At 36.1% G+C, this 20,121-nt stretch overlaps 1 protein-coding gene across 2 annotated transcripts in view; it reads left to right on the top strand.

The window, feature by feature from the left end:
* Positions 1 to 20,121, top strand: part of ASCC3 (activating signal cointegrator 1 complex subunit 3) — a 266,716-nt gene that overhangs the window by 43,165 nt on the left and 203,430 nt on the right. For both annotated transcript variants that reach the window (XM_027632616.1, XM_027632609.1), the window contains exons 5-8: positions 4,556 to 4,676; positions 7,320 to 7,527; positions 8,281 to 8,422; positions 8,987 to 9,112. In XM_027632616.1, coding sequence (XP_027488417.1) covers positions 4,556 to 4,676; positions 7,320 to 7,527; positions 8,281 to 8,422; positions 8,987 to 9,112 — 597 coding nt within the window. The remainder of the gene's footprint in view (positions 1 to 4,555; positions 4,677 to 7,319; positions 7,528 to 8,280; positions 8,423 to 8,986; positions 9,113 to 20,121) is intronic.

Below are 20,121 nucleotides of genomic sequence, written 5' to 3'. Positions count from 1 at the left end.
TACATCTCACTCAGCTATGTTTTTATGGTTGTGGAGTAGTAGCTGAAGTCACCTGGGGCCTTTGTTAGCGAAGGCAGTCAGGGTTGCCTTTTGGGCACAATCTATTACTGACTTCAAGGATCATAATAATTTGGCTGGAATTCAAGAAACTAGTGATTGGCACACAGCCTCTCCAACTGTTGCCTGCTGTCTAGTTTATCTCATTATAACTTAATAGAAAGTCAGCTATGAACATTCACCAGATTCCTTTGCCTGCTCTCAGGGTCTTGGGTGTTGACTTTTCAGACCAGAATATATAATAACACATCAAATCTGAAATGCTAGCACCTACCCTGAACACAGAATTATGCCCCTGTGCCACTCTGTGTCAGAACCCTCACAGATTTTGTAAACAAGATGTTTTTTCCTACCAGGCTCTCCTGACAAGGTCATGATCTGGGTACCTATTGGTGTGAGAATCTGTCTGAGGTTATTTTTGTTGGGTTTTTTTTACATGTAGTGTTACATATTGTTTAATGTTTTTCTGTCAATCATGTGAAGTCATTAACAGCCTTCAAGTTACAGGCTCAAGTGCCAGGAACATGTCTGCCATTCAGACCTAACTATCTTTATTTCAAGCATAAATTTCCCTGTTGCCCCCTTGTTAGAATGAGCACTTGAGATGAGTGGCAGAAGCTCAATATGTGAGCAATAAGTATGATACTACAAAACTGTTGAAAATATTTCCATGAAGTTATGCTGCTCTGGAAGTTTCTGCATTAGAAGCTGCTATTAGGCTGTCATCAACATGGTCCTCAGCCTTACTGTCCTAAGATTTGTTGCTTCCAGCTGGCATTTGAAGGCTTGAATTTCATCCCACAAACTGCTGGATTGGCTATGACCCTGCTAACTTTTGGGTTTGATTAATGGAAAACATTGCATTTGGAATGAAACATAATTTGTCTCTTAAGATATATAAATTCCTAGGTGAGCATCCCAGTTTTTCAGTTTACCTTTTCTTCTCTAGAAGAGGAAGAAAAATGTTTCAAGGCAAAATGTTGTATCCAAAATTATTTTCTCAACAGTGTAAAACCTCTGCAGAACCAACTGCTCATTGAGAGTTAGTGCTTCATCACTTGGAGATGCTTAAGAGTACATAGGACTGACAGCTTGCCTCATAACTTTCTTAAGCTTTACATTCTCTGTAAATTCTTACTTTGTTTTTCTTTCATAGCTGTTTGTGGAGTTTGATTCTTTATGGGCACGTTCTGTGGCGTAGTAGGGCAGTCACCTTAAATATCATGAAGAACCCTGTTATATGCATTAGAAAATTACACAGCTTTTTGTGACAAATAATACATTTGTGTTTCTCAAATCAACATGCAAACCAACTCAAGTAAACAGTCATTTCAGCATTGTGCCTCCGGCTGAACATCCTGGCATGAGGCTGAATTGTGGTGGTCAGGACAACATCAGCATTTAGTAGGTACTGGAGTGTGTTGTGGATTTTGCTATTTTACAGCTGGTTCAGCCACTCCAATCTATGTTGATAACTCAAATTTGTATAAACAAAAAGTAAAAGTGCTATAGAAAATGTATGTCCTGACAAAAGAAGGCTGCTTTATTTCTCAGTCAATTGTTTTCTGTGCCTTGGGGCTTAATTTCTTTTGCCAGGCATAAGGCAGTTCAACACAGCTCCTAATTTTCTCTTTCCTGCTCTTTGATTTATACAGTCAACCTGTCACTACAAAGTGTAAGTGCTTTCCAGTGTAAGATTGATAGCAATAGTGAGATGGCTACTTTGTTCACACTTTGGCATCTTTTTCTCTTTTGAGTAAGATAAAACTGTGGGGGTTGGTTTTAAGTTGTGTATATTCTCTATTGATCAGGGTTAGTTGGATACTGTGATTATGAATGTTAAAGATGTAATTCTTAAAATGTAGAAGGTGGGGGTTTTTTATTATTTTGTGCTATTTTTGAAGCGGTCAGACAGTATTTAATTTTTTGGAGTTGGATGCCAATAAGTTGTGCTTTCTCTCCAGCTTACACTGGTTTTCATGAGTTACAATAGGGTGCAGTTGCTGCTTAGGTCTTTAATGTTGTCTGTCATTACAGAAATTCAGGTTGTCATTTTATTTGTTGATTACTTTGAAAATAAGGCTTAAAAACTCCAGTGAAAATCAGTTCCTCTGAAATGGTAGAAAGCCACTTGTGTGGACCCTGACGCATTTTCATAAGTCTCAGGAAATGAGAAGGTAAAGAATTGTACTTTGAAACAGTAGCATTCTGTGGTAGTTATTAATACCTTAATTAGGAAGCAATGGATTACTCTTATAGTATGAAAATATGATATTATAAATACTATTTTGATCTTGCAAGTTCTCAAGTTTAGTTATTTCTACTCTTTGCAAACTTTTTCTAGCACTGTGACTATTTCTACCATCAGTTGTAAGTGGTGAAGTATCTTGCTCTTTTACTTACTCTCCATCTCTCAGCACTTCTGCTTTTCTTGGTTTAGCTCTCAGTGGTTGTTTTGTTCACATGAGCTCTGTCTGGCTTCTGGTGAGCATGGGAGACATCTTGTGAGTAAGAACTGGTTATTGCTTCTGGTCTGTATTCTTTTGCTTTTCCCCCTCATTCTTGAGCAATGAGCTCAGTCTGTCATAGCTGTTTAAAATGTTCTGAAAGCCTCCTTCCTTTTCAGACAGCAGCAAGACTGTTTAGGTGATCCAGACAGTTCTCAAAATGCTGGTAGCAAATGAATACCTGTTCACCCATCAAGGGGGCAAAATGGAGTGACTTTTAAAAACCATATGAGTGTTGTAGAGTTGGTCATGTGTAATACTGTATGGGTTTGGTTCTCTCTGACTGGTAGGATGTCTGCAGAGTAGGATATGCAGTTTCACCTTGATACTCTTCTTGTGACTGGGGATGGAGTGGTAGTGTTTTTGCTTCATCAGCTCTGACCGTGAACTAGAATGCATTGTGTAATACATTACTGCTTCTTTTTAAGGTTCTACTGTTCTAATTGGTTGAAATAATTTTTTGTTTCAGAATATATTGGGAAAACAGGAGGGGAAAAATAGCTTCCTGTTCCAAATAAAGCTATTATCTATGTCCCTAGCAAACCCCATCTTTTCTGACTGATGCTTTTCTAGCTGGTTCTTAATGACTTCCAGTGAGAGAGATGGTTTGGAGTCTTGTTTGGAGCTGAAGGTCTACATTGGATGTTTTAGGGCTAATGTGTTATTTGCCTTCTGGCAGTGATGGGGTGGTGTTGTGTGTTTGTTTTGGGTTTAGGGGTTTTTGGGGAGCAATATGGTAAGTCTGAATGTGCTTACATTGTGTCCGCTGCCTTGATGAGAAATTAGTGTTTGACCCCAGATCTGGTTAATCTCAAAGCATTTCATTTCCTTATGTTGCTGGTATTTCACAGTCAGCAAATCATAAGCAAAGTTAAGACAAGTTTATATTCAGTTCTTCATACAATTAAGGAATTTCAAATATACTTCTTTTCTTGTTGCTTTTGTAAGTATTTTTCCCTTCCTGCCTTAAATGTTTACCCTTGGAAAATACCTACTCCAATTTACTAGTACTAATTTGCCACTTTCTTTTGAAATATAAACCCAAAGTTGTCTTATGTCTTTAGATAATATTAGCAAAAATGTGGCTGTGAAGTGACAGTGAATAGCTATACAAGATAGAACCTATGCAAAATGATCAGTGCTAGTGAAGGCTACATAAAAAGAAATCCATCATAGCTTGAGATCACAGACAACAGAATTGATGTCTAACAGGCAGTTCCCTGTTTTATATTTTTGTAGTTTATTAGTTCTGTATGAGAATTTTCTATTTGTCCGCATTTATTGCACTCTTTTATTTTACTTTTTTTGTAGACTACTTCTCCAATTTGCCACATTGGTTACTCTAATGAAAGAAATACAAGATTTTATACATTTCAGAACTGTTATTTCATAGTCTCTGCAAACTCTGCCGTCACTGTACTAATTTGCACAAACGTTATGTTTTTCATAGAAACCCCTGAGGGCCAGGAGTGACACCTTTCTTTTTCCCCCTTATTTTTAAATGACAGCTTAAGTTATGAAATACAGATTGGCCTTCAAAAAAGGATCATTGATCTAATGCTGTTGGCACTGTTCAGAATTTTGCAAATATATCAAGAGGCAAAATAAAGTTATTTCAAGGTGTTCCCGGAGGACAGTAGTCACAGAGAACCACAGAAAAATCCTTTGCTAAGGAGTTGGAAAATTAAATACAGGACAGTAAGAGACCGCTCTCTCCTTTTTATAGTTAGAACAGAAATACTTGTATCCTACAGTGCCAAACTCTTACTCTTTTATAGAATGTCACATCAAAGTGTATCATAACTTGTACTCTTACCTGATTCCTGAAGTTATATGAATATCAGCAGCAAACTCAAACAGCACTAAGGAAACACTGCCCTGTTTTCATCATTGTCAACAGATATGATGTTGCTAGGGATGGAGATATTGCAGTCCTATTTATAAATTTACGTTAATTCGTTTAATGACTTATGACTTTGGTTTTTTTGTAGTTATTTGAACTGCTAGGCCCTGAAGGTTTTGAACTAATAGAGAAACTCCTACAGAACAGATCTCTGATTCTGGAAAGATCTTTGACTTGTCCAAATGATAACAGGTTCCAGGCTCTGCAAGGTAAGTGGCTACAAACTTTTTATTCCAAACCAGAAAAAAGTAGCTTTCTAGCTGTTCACTTGTATTTCAAACAGTAGTGCTGTCAATGTGTATTTAAAAAGCAAGCAAAAAAAAAAAAAAAAAAAGGGAAGGTCAAGGGGGAAATGTATTTATGGTCTTAAACAAAGAAATTGTGGTCTTGTTATACAGGAGAAACAAATACAGATTGCATATATTTATTTACTTTTCAACGGCCTATGGGCATATGCAAATTTAGTATGTATTAAGAGTTGCACTTTTTCTGTTTTTAATGGATTACTGTGGAAATAACTTGATTTTCCATTATTCCTCATCTGCTTTCCTGCTTCCACTTTACGTTTGACTATCAACTAATGTAGGCCTTGGGGATGAAAAGCACAGTAACAACCACTTCTGAAAAAAATGAAGTCAAGGATGTTAAAAAATAAAGTTAAGGATGAATAAGTGAGAGGTGGAAACAAAGGAATTCAGATTTTATACTTTGATTTTTGCTTTTTTATATGTTTTACAAATTGCTGTTTTAAAATAAGTCTTATTACTTTCTTTTCTGACAAAAATAAATCTGATTGTGTATAGGTTGTGACTTGGGATAAATCTTACATGGACATAGCACCATGCAACCCATTGCATGTTCATAGTATATGGAGTTAGAAAAATGTAAATAGAACTAGTAAAAGGGGATTTATCTATCCTCACAATAATTTTAAAATACAAATGACCCCTTTTTAATGTGTCTTCAGTGAAATGTTATATAAGAAAATGCTTAGGAGTTCATCTCTTACTGGGCTGATGATTAGTCTAAACTCATCAGAACAACCATTATTTTTACCTGTTTGTGGTTTCTGAAGGGAACGTCTTGCTATATAACAAGGTTTTGTGTCCTGGTATTTTTCCCTTCTCAAGTAATTAAATAATAAAAAATTAAAAATACATTCAGTAGAAATGGAATTATTATATCTTTCTCCTATGTACAGATTATAGTTACGTGAATATTTTCTTCTCACTTAGCAGAAGTAGTATTTTGGAAGCTTTTATGAAATTATTCTTCATTATACCATCAGTAAAATCTATCATATTAATTTCTGCTAGAACGTGGAGGAAGAATATATTCAATGTTATGCTTTTGAGACAATAGAAAAGCGTAACTGATTGTATGCATTTTTCACTGATGAGAGAACCCTTGTTTCACTGAGGTAAAGAAGTCAATGATATTTGGGTATCTTCTCTGAGATTGAAGATGCTCTGCCCTGAATTTAGTCTATAAATTTTAATAAGGCTTTCTTCTTCTTAAGTTGATCAAAATGGTATTTCTAATGGGAATTGAAATCTTATCCTTCCAAAATTGCATTTGAGGAGGGGAATCATTTCTGTCTGCAGAAATTTAGTCAACTTTGAGTAATCTGTGCCTTGAGAAAATAAGCACAAGTCAAGGAACTGTATGTGTTCTGCATTTTTGTACCATGCTGTATTATTTGACTATTTCTTGTGTAATTTACTTCCATGGCAGTAAAGGTGATTGTTGTGCTTATCAGACAAATCAAGTAACATTTCTTTGCCCTAGTGTGTTCAGTCTGAATTAAATTTAGTCCGGAAATTGCATCCGTTGTTGTCCCCTTTTAATACAAGAGAGAGAGTTAAAGCTACAGATATGATGATATTAATGTGGACATTTTGACAGTTTATTAGATTTTTTTCAATACTGTTTAACAAGTTATTGTCACCTTAGCCCGTATGCACACTGTGAGGTGTAGGAGTTTCAGTTTTGTTGTAGGTGAAAACTAAGCAGCACAAATTGTTCAAAATGTTAGTGGTCAAGTGGGTTTATTTGATGAAACATAACTGAGTTAAGTATGTAATATTCAGGCAAACCTACATAAGCTAATCATCTTTGCAGAATTTTGAAAACAGAAGTTTAAAACCACCGATACAGTTAAAAAAAAAAAGAAAACAAAACAAATCTCTCCAGCTTGTTGTAAATAAAAGACTTGATTGTGTTTTTGGTTTTGACCTGTACTGGCCCCAGAAGGGTGAATGTGACTGTGCTTTTCAGGCTTCCTGCTCTCCTACATTTATTGTTTACTGTAATTGTTCTATGGTTCTGATTCTTCTGGATTCAGTCCTGCTGCTTATCCATGTATAGGGAAGGAGTCCTTGCAGTTGTATAGAATAGAATGGATGTTCTCTCTTGTTTAGGGAAATTACATTGTGAGTATGCTTTCAATACAATCATGTTATCTAGTATATATACAATAATTATGTGAAAAAGCTGTTTAAAAAAAAAAATCACCGTGTTTAATCTTGTCTCAGTTTGAGACAATTTGGAGGGGACAGCCACCTCAGATGGAAGTCTCTTTACTCTGATTCAGTAGCCCTGGTTCTCTCCATTACACAGAGAGACAGAGAGAGAGAGAGGAGAGAGCAAACATGCCTAGGTGTAAGTGAAAAAGGTGAACGACTGCACAGTCTACATAAAGCTCAAATATTTTTAAACACACACATGCACAAAACCCCAAAAGACGCATGAAACCCCAGCCAAGCATCAAAAAGCAAACCTTTAGAATAAAACTGGGGAAAAAAGATGGAATTCAGTACTAACAGGAATGCATATCTGTTAACATGTTGCAGAACAGTGCAAGAAGTTTATAGGAGAAAATGCTAAGCCCAATTATGGTTGTCAAGTTACGATTCAGTCTGAACAAGAAAAGTTGTTAATGAAACAATATCGTCGAGAAGAAAAACGAAATGCCAGAAAAGAAAAACAAGCTGGCGAAGATGGAGAAGTTTCTGGAGAAGGACAAATGTGCTTTGATCCCAAAGAGCTGCGGATGCAAAGGTAATAAATCCTGAAAATTCAGAAATGCTTCTATTGTAATTGCTACTTCAACTTATCATAGTAGTTTGTTTGCTTTTAGTTTACTTTGGTGATTAGGTGATTCCAACTTCAAGTCACATTTTATTGCAAGCATAGAATTTTTTTTAATATGAAAACCTAATTTTCAGGAAAGAAAGCAGTGATCTGCTTAATGAGAATCTTCTTGATCTCATCTATATGGGCTGGAGATGCAGATTAGAGGGGTAGGCTATCTTTCTTAGTTCCTGTATGCACACTGCTTGCTTAAGATTTATGAAGTCTATACTAAATCTATCAGAACTATCTTTCTTTTTTTCTCTCAAGATTAATGGGTACTATTTTCCATGTTGTCAGCTAGAAGGTAGCGGGAGGAGTAGAGGAGGGAAAGGATAAGGAACAAATAAGCTGTTGTATTTTGTATTGAGAAAAATATAGTGGGACTGGTATCTAACTGTGAAATCATCTTGTTCTATTGCTTAAAGAGAGGCAAAACTGCATTTAGGAAAACCTTGCACTTATTGGATTGCACTTCTGAATTTTATGTAAACAGTGTGCTATAAGGATTTGGTTAAACTGATGCCACTGAATAACACTGTGAGATTTTTTGTTGATTATTTTATGCAACTTTTTTTTAAATTTCCGCAATTCTTGCTCTTACTTTAATATACTATGTTCAGTTTTTGTCGTGGCAGTCTAAAATGGGCAGAATTATTGCAATTATTTTTCTGCTTTCAGAGAACTAGCACTTTTGAATGCTCGAAGTATGCCAGTCTTAGGTAGACAGAGAGAGATGAGCTTCGAAAAAATTCATTATCCTCATGTTTATGATTCCCGAGCTGAAGCTATGAAAACATCAGCATTCATTGGGGGTGCAAAGGTACGTGTTTTGTGCATGACCCTTCTTGAACAGTACATCTTTCCCAATGAATAATGTTTAGCAGGGTTCCCTTTGTTCCCTTAGTCTCCTACTTATCAGAGTCCAACATATGAAGCAGTGCTTCTTTTCAGATGGTTTTAAACACTTCCATATATTCTGTTTTTATTTTGCCTCTCACAGAAATAATCTTGTTCTCAACTAATGTATTTGCTTTTGTTTCTAGGGTCACTTATATATTTAAAATACTGTTTTTCTATCTTTTGTGTACCTTTGAACTGACTGTAACAAAATGAATGCTTTATGAAATTCTACACTTAATGGATTCTGAAATGTAATAAAGCAGAGTTATTTTTTGGGGGGAGTTTGGACTATTTTCTCAAATAAAACTGATTATTTTCCATTTGGGGGGTTCAGTGCTGTCTATAATATGAATCACTGAGATTTGCTTTTGTTTTGGATTCATTTTTTGAAGGAAAGTGATAAAGCATTGTTCTAAGTAAGTTATACATAATCACACTTTGTATTTTCATACTTTCAATTAGTTTTCCTGTAATACTGTTTTAGGTATTCTTACCAGAATCAGTTCAGAGAGAAAATAATAAAATGTATGAAGAGGTGAAGATCCCTCATAGTGAACCAATGCCTATTGGCATTGAAGAGAAGGTTGTTTATATTAAAGACTTAGATGAGGTGAGTATACCATTTCAAATATATTAAATTAGTTTTTACTTTGTATTACAAAAAAACCCTGGAAAAATAATTTTTTTCAGTGATATGTGATGTGTAAATGCAACCAGTTAATTTCTTGACTACTAATTTGGAGAGTACTTATTAGGAAATGTAGTTCGGTGAAATCATCCCTTTCATATTGACTCAAATTCAAGGAATTCCTGATCTGAACTACTTGTTCATGAATTGCACTTCTCAATTCCTTTGGCATTACCTGTTCAGTTATTTATGGTTTTGAGCTGTGATCTGAATCATGACAATGAAATGAAAGTATTACAGCAGTTGTGTTCTCTTTCTGAAGATCACATGGTGAAGTGAACCTGAGTTTCTGTATCTGGACTTGTACAGGTTGGCTTGTGACTGCACATCACTATTTTGCACTAGTCTTGCAGTCCAATGCAGTTCAGGGTGTTGAGTGTGGTGTTATAGATTGTGTGGGGTACAAAGTCTTCTCAAATTGTTCTTCTTTAAACAGAAGAGGGCAAATCATCATTAGCAAAATGTTGATGATAGAAAGTAAAGGCAGAGAGGACAAATGCAAGTAAAACAGGCATTAACATTTTAACTTTTACTGATTTAAAATGGTGCAAAAGCTAAGGTAAGAGAACTAAATTTGTTGTTAGTTATTTACAGTCTAGAACTTGCAGTAGTCCATCACATGAACCTCTTTACTCCTCATTGTATATGTCAAATCTATTGAAAAATGGAAGATGTGATTTGAATAGAGACATAAAGAGCAAGCTATATGTACATATGTAGAAGGTTTTACGTTTCTTAGTTCTTCAGCATATAACATGGATACAAATTTTTCCACTTTGTGGGAAAACAGGAAATGAGAACATACCCAGAGCACTTTATTGGGACTCTGAGTAAAGATTGTATTACATAAAGATTTAACTCTTTCAAAACAGAGGACAGTTTAATTTTAAAATCTGAATCTGTTCTTTTCTGTTTAGATGACAGTACCTAATGTTATGTTCATTAATTGAATGACAGGTTAACTGGATAGAAAAATGGAGCCACTGCAGCGATAAAATGTGACATTTTATATGACAATATTCAGCATGACAGCTTTTTGCCATGAAATGTCTTTCTCTTGAGCTAAATAGTGCCTAATAATCTGTAAATTTTTTGAAAGTACCAATATTTCAATAGCCATTAACTGCTTTCAGAAAAAATATGGTTCAGACAGAAACATAACTATTTAAAATTAATAGTTTGCAGATTTTTACACATCTAGTGTTTAAAATAATTGTAAAAAATGCATCAGTTATACAAATTTCACAAGTAACTCTCCTTTGTATGTTGTGTATCATCAAGAGGTATTCATTTCAGTTTTATAGTGAAATTTTGAAATAGAAATATTTTTTTGTAGACCGTTACTCTTTGATACAATTCTTATAACATGAGATCAAGTAGAATTGTCAATAACAAGTACAATTTTGAATGTTTGAACACTTTTGTGTATAATTTCTGCCCTCAACTTTAATATCAGTTTGCAACAATAGATGACAAATTTATGAAGTTTGTCCGACTGCAGGACTTGTCACTGTCCTGCTTCCATTAGTGAGGCCCATAAATTTTAAACTTGTTGAATAGCACATTTTTATCAGTGAGTTAAAAGAGGCTGAAATTGCCAATGGGGAAATTTTTTTTGTTGTTGTTTTCTCTCTATGGCAGTTTTAGATCTCTGAGCTCAGAAAAAATCTTGGTTGATACTTAAAATTTTTACCAATTAACTGAGATCAGTTAAAGGGCATGAAGATTTTCCATCAATATATTTTATTTTTAGTTTATTAGTGTTAAGCAAAAGCAGCAAAATAATTTTTTTTAATCTGTCTCCCTAGAATGCATAGATGTTCATAAATAGCTCTGTTATATCTCTGTGTAGATATGTTTGCAGGATTACCTAAAATACAAACAGGTGGGCAAAGAGTAGAGATGACAGTAAATATAGCTGTACATAGTTCATAGCTAGAAGCTTCTAAAAGCATTGGGGGAAGTTGAGAGTTTTGCTGCTATTGACTACCATGAGATACCATTAGGGGTAGAGTTTTGATGTATGACATTGAGTTAGTCTAGACATATAGATTAAGGTACTCATTCTGTTTAATGAGTCAATATACATGAAACCCATGATCCACAGGAAAAAAAAGGCACAGAACAACCAAGCCATCTATTGTTGCTGGTTTTCTGAGTATTATATATCGAGCTCTCTAAGCACTTGCTGTCTGTGGAGAAATCCTGATGGTTTTAAAAATTATAAATATTCTTCTTCATTGTCTTTTTAGTCTGTATGTTTTCATTTACATAAAAGTAATTTCTCTATCTGTTTCTCACAAGCTATGTGATTTTGATCACGTTGTCAGCAGTTTGGGTGGAATATTGGACTGTGTAATGTGTATTGCAGAATATACTATGAAATTTAATCTTCAAAGCTCTTCAGGTCAGAATTGAGTTGATAAGGAGTTCATTTATATTTTGAACTGTTAGCTAAAAGTTAAACTTCTGGATTCTGTAAGTTGAAGTAATCTTGCACTTTAAATATTCTGAAGTATTAGTTAAGGTTTAGATTTCCTCATTTCCTTAACCTGATATAAACACAGTTTGAGAAGAGATGAGAAAAATATATTCCTCTAGATACTAATTTTAACAAACTGCATTTTAACCATATTTTAAACATGTATAGGCTTGGTTTTTGTTTTTTTTTTCTTATGTACAAATATAAGACAAAATGAGAAAACCTCTATGAACCAACAGCAAAGGGAGCAGTGATGTGTTAAACTAGTACAAATATTAACATGAAGTTCTTATTTATAGGATTGGCAGTGTAGGCATGATGCATCTTCCACTGCACTCCAGAATAAAGAAATAACATATTTAAGCCAATTTTGGTACTATGTTATCTGAAATCTTATGACCAGTATTTTCAAAGTAAGTATTCAGCTTAGTTAGAGCCTCCTTGCAAAGGGTCAGAGCTTTCCTAAAGAGTTTAACTTCATGATTAGTTAAATTATTCCACATGCAGATTTTTCTGAAGCCATGAAAACTCTGACTGAAAGAATACAGATGCTAAGATGAAACTCGTGATATAGACAAAGACCCAAATTTTTGTAGCTACCGTTCCTACGCAATCCCATTATGCACTGCAAAGATGAGATCAGGAGGGGCCAACCTTTCACAATTTAGAAGCCATAAAAGCATACCATAGCATGTCAAACTGCTGGCATTAGCGCTCCCCTGCTGTCAGTGTTGTTCATTTTTCTGCTTTGTCACTCATATCTTTATACATTATGACCTGAACTGCTCCTTCACCTCCTCCCACAGTCTCACTCCACCTGTGTCATCTCATATTCTTTATTTCCTACCCCTGTTGAGCTGGGAACAGGAGCTAGTGGCATGGAGGGTGCTTTGCTGCTGCTCGGGAATGTCTCTGGTGTTCGGTGGTAGAAGGGTGCACTGTGTCCCAGGGAAGGAGTTGCAGAGGGGCTATTGCAAGGCAGCAAATCCCACCCCCAGCTCCCTTTGCAGATAACTATTTTTCTTGGCATTTGTTCCTATTTGGAGAGCCGTGTTTTCACCATGGTACAAGCATATAAGCACAGGTGGTTCGTAAGTAGCTGATTGGTCACACCAGTTTAATCTGAAGTATTCTGATTCTACTACTTGTAAAAGTGACATGCCAGCTAAGTTGTTTCAATAATGAGAATTTAAAAAATGGAGTAAGCGCAAGCTTAGATTCATTATCTTTGCTCACTTGACAAACAGCTTGCCATTAATGAAATATATTTTTTGTACTTACTATAAAGGTTGTTTTGCGTCAGGCTTTTTGCCAAATAAATGTACCTTTAAAGTCATAAACTCAGGTCAGGGAAAGTTCCTCTTCAAGATTGTGAAAACACGTTTCATCTAACAAATTGCTGTTGGTGAAACATTACTTCAGCTTTTTACCTAAAATGAGTGTTCAGGGTAGGATTTATTTCTTTGTTTCATGGTATTTCAGTTTCCTTTTACTAGCATTGCTTAATGATCTAAATAAGAAGTGTGTTTTTTTCTCTCTGTATTATATGAAGGACTTATTACAAAATCAATAGTCCCCCTTTTCCTGTAATGTTTTCTTGTTTATAGAATTGTACAAGGTAAGTCTACTGAATAGAAATATGGATGTTTTTGCATAAATTACATTTTTCAAATCCAAAATATTGGACCATTCATTCCAAACTTGATCCTGGTGTTTCAGTTGCATATTTTTCAAACAGCAATTGGCGGTTGGACTGAAAGGAATAATTTAAAAAAAATATTTTTAATTTTATTGAAATTTTGACATTTATCCAATGAATTATACTCTAAATTTGCTCCAAGGAAAGTTTACAAGTTCTGTAATCATTAGTCCCAACTTAAGACAAGGAAAACCGCATAGATCAAGGTATAATCATTTTAATGGCTGGTAACATATATTAGGGATTGTAGTCTGTCTTCATATTTCATGAGGGGTGATATCCAAAGAAGGAGTTAAAATTTAACATTGATCTTAATCTTAAAGCCTACTAGTTCTGGTTTAATGTTCTTCAGTATGCAAGTTAATGAGTATTCTATCATTATTTTAGAATCCCAGGTGCAATATTTATAGTTTCTGCATCAAATTGTTTGATTATCTAACCCTTAGCTGAGGCTTTTATGCATTGTTTCATTTAAATTGTAGGAATAAATACTATTGCTTTAGTTAAAAGTAAGTAAAATATGTGCTTCATGCCAAATGATATTCATACCAAAGCAGTTTATTGTCTGTCTTGTATAAAATTACCATCTTTTCAATTAAGAAAATCCATTTTTTGGTAGAAATAGTTTATTAACTTCATCAAAAAAATCTGTTGCTATGATGTGCAAAGTGTAAACTGATATTCTGGTTTTGAAATTTACCTGTAATCTCATATTGTAGAAATGCAAACATGTGCTCTGTGGCTTGCTACTAATTCACCTTTGGAAGACACTTACTGTACTTGAATATAATTCGTTAAATATAATATTTTTAAACATGTGCCTCACTTGACTGCAGCTTCTACTGCAGATAGGTATCACTAAATGATTTTCTGAATGCTAAAAAGTTCTTTCTTCTTTCAGCAATGGAGAATATCTTCCCATGATGATAAATCTCTGAAAACTATTTTGAAAATTATTCTTGCTTTATTGATATAGCCTTTAGTACTACAAATGGTACCATAACTTTTTTCTGGATTTATAAAACCGTTCTGTTATTCTAAAAATCCTTGCCAGTAAGATGCTTTTCTTTTTTCAATAGAATCACTGATTTTATTGCATACTGGATTACTAACCTGATTTATTTTGGGGAACACCTTTAAAACAAAAAAACATATCTAAATAATTTCTAGAGAGAAACTCGATATGATAATGCCAAATTAATTTGATATGGTACTTGAAATACAGGTGCACTGTAGTGTTAGCAAGACTTTATGAATGTTTTAGTACAAGTTTGAATTAATTCCATAATGAAATGTGTACGTTTTAATTCCTTAATTTAGCACATCGGTGTTCCGTCTTCAGCGAGGCAGAGTTCTTAGGAGCACAGTTGGGAGGATCAGCAATTATGACCACCCTCCAATTATCAGGAGTTTGAGCAGTGGAAAAATTAACATTTAACAGAGAGGATTAGTAATGGAGTAGGTAGATATAAAAGAATAAAAAAATAATTTACAAATGGATAATTTTTTCAGTAATCTGAGATTATTGTTTCTAACATGGTTCCACCTATATCTGCTTTCTCCTGATACGAGAGTATTTTCGCATCTCTGAAGTTTGTATCAAAATATATAAAATTGGTTTCCTAGAACATCAGAATAAGAGCTTATGCTAGTGCTGAAATGAGAGAAAAGAATGAACTATCTCAAAAGGAGGTATACTGAGGATAATGATTTTCTTTTTTAAAGTAGTGATAGTAAAAACCAAAAATAAATGGAAGTGTCATTAGAGATAGTGATATCAAGGCTATTCTAAAAATAAGAAAGCAAGAAATAGAGATTGACATTTTGTTTTCTGACAAAACTCTTAAGACAACTTCTTTTCCCGAGGTACACATCCCAGATATGTGCTGGTTTTTAAGAGCTGAACGTAGTACTGGATATGTTCATCTTTTAGCCATTTCATGGGTTTCCTCCAAAGCATTTTATTTTGTTACTTTGTATAATTATTTAAAAATAATATTTTGAAATGCAGTGCTACCTGCTAGTACCCTTAGAATTTGAAAACTGTGAGTTTTTTGACTCAGGAAAAAGATGTGTTTGATACTATTATAGTCTTTGAGAGGACCTGTCTCTTAACCCAGTATGAGAAATTGAAATTATTTTCTCTGAAGCATCTCTGTGTTAGGCAGGTGTGACTTCTCTGGAATCTTTGCCTTGTCTATTCTCAGTTCAACATTATCATGGACTTAAAAAAGACAGTAACAGTTTTAACAGACCACTATTTTATATATCCTCCTCTTTGTCTCCTCAGCTTACCAGGGTTTTGCTATTTCATTTATAAAAAAAAAAAAAAAAGATTTGTATGCAAAAAAGACATTCAAGCCAATCTGTGTCCCTTATACAGATGTATGTAAGATGCAAAAAAGAGGGGATGATGATGAATAATTGGAGAGAGATGAGAACTGATGCATGATCTTATGTCAGATTCTATGAAGAACAAAAGGCAGCTTTCACTGAGCAGCAGCCCGTACATCCTGAAACAATATGTGTCAATCCACCATTGTGAAAGTAATGCCATAGTTCACCTGTTTTGGAATGGGGAGGAATGAAGGTAAAGGAAGCAAATACATCATGTCTCACATGAGTTTTGGATCTAGACATTATATAATTGGTCAGATGTAAGTCTGTATTTGTTCAAACTACATTCTCCTTGGCCTGTTTATATGATGCGGCTTTCATTTTTGGTGTGATGTTGTGGATTGAAGCACTGTAAAGTGACGATTTAAAAGCAGATTATTTTTATACAAATTGGAAGAATATTTCCCAGAAAAGTACAGGGAAAACAAGCTTTTATTATTGTCCCATAAGAATGGGGAACTATTGCAGATACTTTCTTAAAGTTTTGGTTTACCAGGATTATTGGAGAAATTCATAGATAACCACTTGCATCCACATTTCCATATTGTACAATGTGTCTCTGACTTAAAAAAGCAACCAACACAGCAATTTGCAATGTAACTTTTTTCTTATTCCAGAGTAGTGTTCTCTCTCTACCTCTGTCATAAACCTGTCTTTTGGTAGGCTGACAACAGGTTTATTTGCTTTGATTTGACATTGGGCAAGTTTGATCCTTTTAGAATCAGGCTGAATGAAGGTTTCCTTTGCAGTATGTGCTGCCTTAGCTCATCTACACAAATTTTTCAGAATCCTTTTTGCAGAGGTGAAAAATTATCTTTTTCTTTTTGACCAATAGGCTTCTCCTTGCTTTTCAGCTGTAACCAAATGCCTTCCTCTGTCTTGTAGTGTCTTTAAATTGAATGCTTAGAATGCAGTCTTATCATTTGTTCTTTAAGTTTCCTTTGTCCTAGTGTTATGTGCAGTTTAGTTCAAGACCTTTTGTGGTCTTGTGCTTGTAATATTTTTAAGATTAACAAGGGTTTTGTCTTTTTAAAAATCACTTTCTAAATGCTATTAGGATAGTATACTGTATAATACATAATAGCTTTATCTATTTTTGTTGTTGGCTTATTTGTTTACATACGCATAACAAGAGCCTTTTAACATCTTAGAAGTCTGATGGCTGTGTTACATGAACAAGTCATGTTTAAGACACTGGAGATGTTAAGTGTGGCAAGAATGCTATGTAAAACTGGTAAATACGGTCTTTGTGGTGTCAGTCTGGACTGTGTTTTTATGCACGTTTTTATTTTCAGGGTCTTGTTGTTAATGACTACATGCAAAAAACACTGATAAATGTCAATAAAGCAAGAAAAAAATCCATATGAATATAAAATAATGTTTTCAAATGTCCTTTCATTACTGAGGTTGTAATTGAAACTTAAACAGATCTCAGTTAGAGAGACTGTTTGTTCTAAGTACTAGTAATGTGCAGCCTTCTTTTTATTGAAAAGAGCACTGTAAAATCTGAGTTATCTTTTCATGGGCAGTATAAGTTTAAAAAAACCAATTAATTGACAATATGGGTCTAAGTCTAATAGCAACATTATCTGTACTGGAAAGTATAGAGGACTTACTTTCTTTTAGTCTGTTCTTTAAACCGGCATGGCTGTCTATGATATACTAAGCAAAAATTACTTTGAAATATTTAGTAGATACTACCATGTAAGAGTTATATATTCTTACAATTATTTGGTTGCTCCTTTTCATGCAAGTATGAATAGGGAAATTCATTGCAAATATGAATAGGGAAATGCACTTTTTAGTATTAACATGAGGTAAACTTGACTGCATCTGATTTGAATAAAACGTTAAGCCTGTTTCATTTTCCTCACACCTGCCAAGTGTGTGTATATTGTGTAGTGCTGCCTCTGAAATGGTTGAAAATCTGATGGGAACACTTACAAAGGCAAACCAGTAAAGGGCACCAGCTGCTGAAAATCACCTTGCTGAGCTACTGTGGGAGTAGATGCATCTGCCTGTACCTAGAAGTAATCTAACAAAGCACCTGCTTCTACCTGTCAGGATTTTAATTTGTGTAAAGATTCATCCAATGAAACTACTTCTGAATACTTAAAAAAAAAAAAAAAAAAAAAAAAATGGCTGAGTTTTTTTTTGTGCAGAAAAGCACCAGTTTTGAGCAACCTTCTCATTCTCATAACTATTTTAGGTTCTTGTTTTAATAAAAAACAAACCCAGATATGGCAGCTGGAAGTCTCAGCTACACTAAATGTAAAAGATGCAGCCGGTCTGGAAGAGATTATTCAATCAAAGAGGAGGTTTTCAACTTTTATTTGACTTAGTTTGAGAGATGGATCTCAGGGGGATTTGTGAGACTATATTTTTCTTTTTTTCATTGTAGCATATTTAATTCATTGTTGATGGTATGACCAGTCTTCGTGAACGAAGATTTGGGAAAGGTTCGAGCCTGCGCAGTGAATTTTTTAGGTGAGACACAGTGTGTGCTGAGCTGAGCCCACCCTTTAATCCTAAGGTTCGTCTGCTGGGGCCGAGCGAGCTTGGACAGTGGCAGTGAGGTCCTCAGGATGTAGGTTTGTTTAGAGTGACCTTTTCTTAGATGGATGGCCTTACAGGGCTGACGAGCTCCTCTGCCCAGGGGAGTTTCCCTGACCGGGACCCCTGGTGGTCTAGTGGTTAGGATGCAGCACTCTCACCGCTACGGCCCGGGATTGTTGATGGTACTGCACAATCAAAAGTACGTTTTAAAATCAGAATTCATTAGACAAATATTCCAAATATATTTTAAAACCATTCTACTTTCTGTCTTTTGAAACTTAAACTTTTAAACTGGAAACAGTTATGGACCTACTGAGCTGCTTGGATCCCCACAAGTCTATGGGACCAGATGGGATCCACCCAAGGGTGATGAGGGAGCTGGCGGAAGAGCTCACCAAGCTGCTCTCCATCATCTACCAACAGTCCTGGCTCACTGGGGAGGTCCCAGATGATTGGACATTGGCGAATGTCATGCCCATTCACAAAAAGGGCCGGAAGGAAGACCTGGGAAACTACAGGCCCGTCAGCCTGACCTCAGTGTCTGGCAAGGTTATGGAGGAGATCATCGTCAGTGCAATCACACAGCACCTACAGGATGGACAAGGGATCAGACCCAGCCAGCACAGGTTTAGGAAGGGCAGGTCCTGTCTGACCAACCTGATCTCCTTTTACGATCAGGTGACCCACCTGGTGGATGAGGGGAAGGCTGTGGATGTGATCTACCTGGACTTCAGCAAAGCCTTTGACACTGTCTCCCACAGCATACTTCTGAAAAAGCTGGCAGCCCATGCCTTGGACAGGGGCACCCTGTGCTGGGTCAGGAACTGGCTGGAGGGCTGGGCCCAGAGAGTGATGTTGAACGGTACTGCAACCAGTTGGCAGCCAGTCACTAGTGATGTCCCCCAGGAACCAGTGTTGAGCCCAGTTCTGTTTAATATCTTTATTGATGATTTAGATGAGGGGATTGAGTCCACCATCAGCAAATTTGCAGATGACACTAAGCTGGGAGGGAGTGTCGATCAGCTGGAAGGCAGGAGGGCTCTACAGAGGGACCTGGATAGGTTGGAGAGTTGGGCTGATTCCAACAGGATGAGGTTCAACAGGGCCAAGTGCCGGGTCCTGCACTTTGGCCACAACAACCCCATGAAGTGCTACAGGCTGGGGACAGAGTGGCTGGAGAGCAGCCAGACAGAGAGGGACCTGGGAGTTTGGATTGACAAGAAGCTGAACATGAGCCAGCAGTGTGCCCAGGTGGCCAAGAAGGCCAATGGCATCCTGGCCTGGATCAGGAACAGTGTGACCAACAGGTCCAAGGAAGTGATTCTTCCCCTGTAGTCAGCGTTGGTGAGGCCACACTTCAAGTGCTGTGTCCAGTTCTGGGCTCCTCAGTTCAGGAAGGATATTGAGGTGCTGGAGCAGGTCCAGAGGAGAGCAACTAGGCTGGTGAAGGGACTCAAGCACAAGTCTTATGAGGAGAGGCTGAGGGAGCTGGGGCTGTTCAGCCTGGAGAAGGGAGACCTCATCACTCTCTACAACTACCTGAAAGGAGGTTGTAGCCAGGTGGGGGTTGGTCTCTTTTCCCAGGCAACTATCAGCAAGACAAGAGGGCATGGTCTCAAGTTGTGCCAGGGGAGGTTTAGGTTAGATATTAGAAAGAATTTCTTTACAGAGGGGATAATCAGACATTGGAATGGGCTGCCCAGGGAAGTAGTGGATTCTCCGTCCTTGGAGGTTTTTAAGAAGAGACTGGATGTGGCACTTAGTGCCATGGTCTAGCAACTGCAGTGGTAGTGGATC

Source organism: Corapipo altera, unplaced genomic scaffold (genome assembly GCF_003945725.1).
Source record: "Corapipo altera isolate COAL_440 unplaced genomic scaffold, ASM394572v1 2b, whole genome shotgun sequence".
Lineage (NCBI taxonomy): Eukaryota > Metazoa > Chordata > Aves > Passeriformes > Pipridae > Corapipo > Corapipo altera.
The sequence above is the reverse complement of the archived record's forward strand: the minus strand, read 5'-3'. Positions and strand labels throughout refer to the sequence as shown.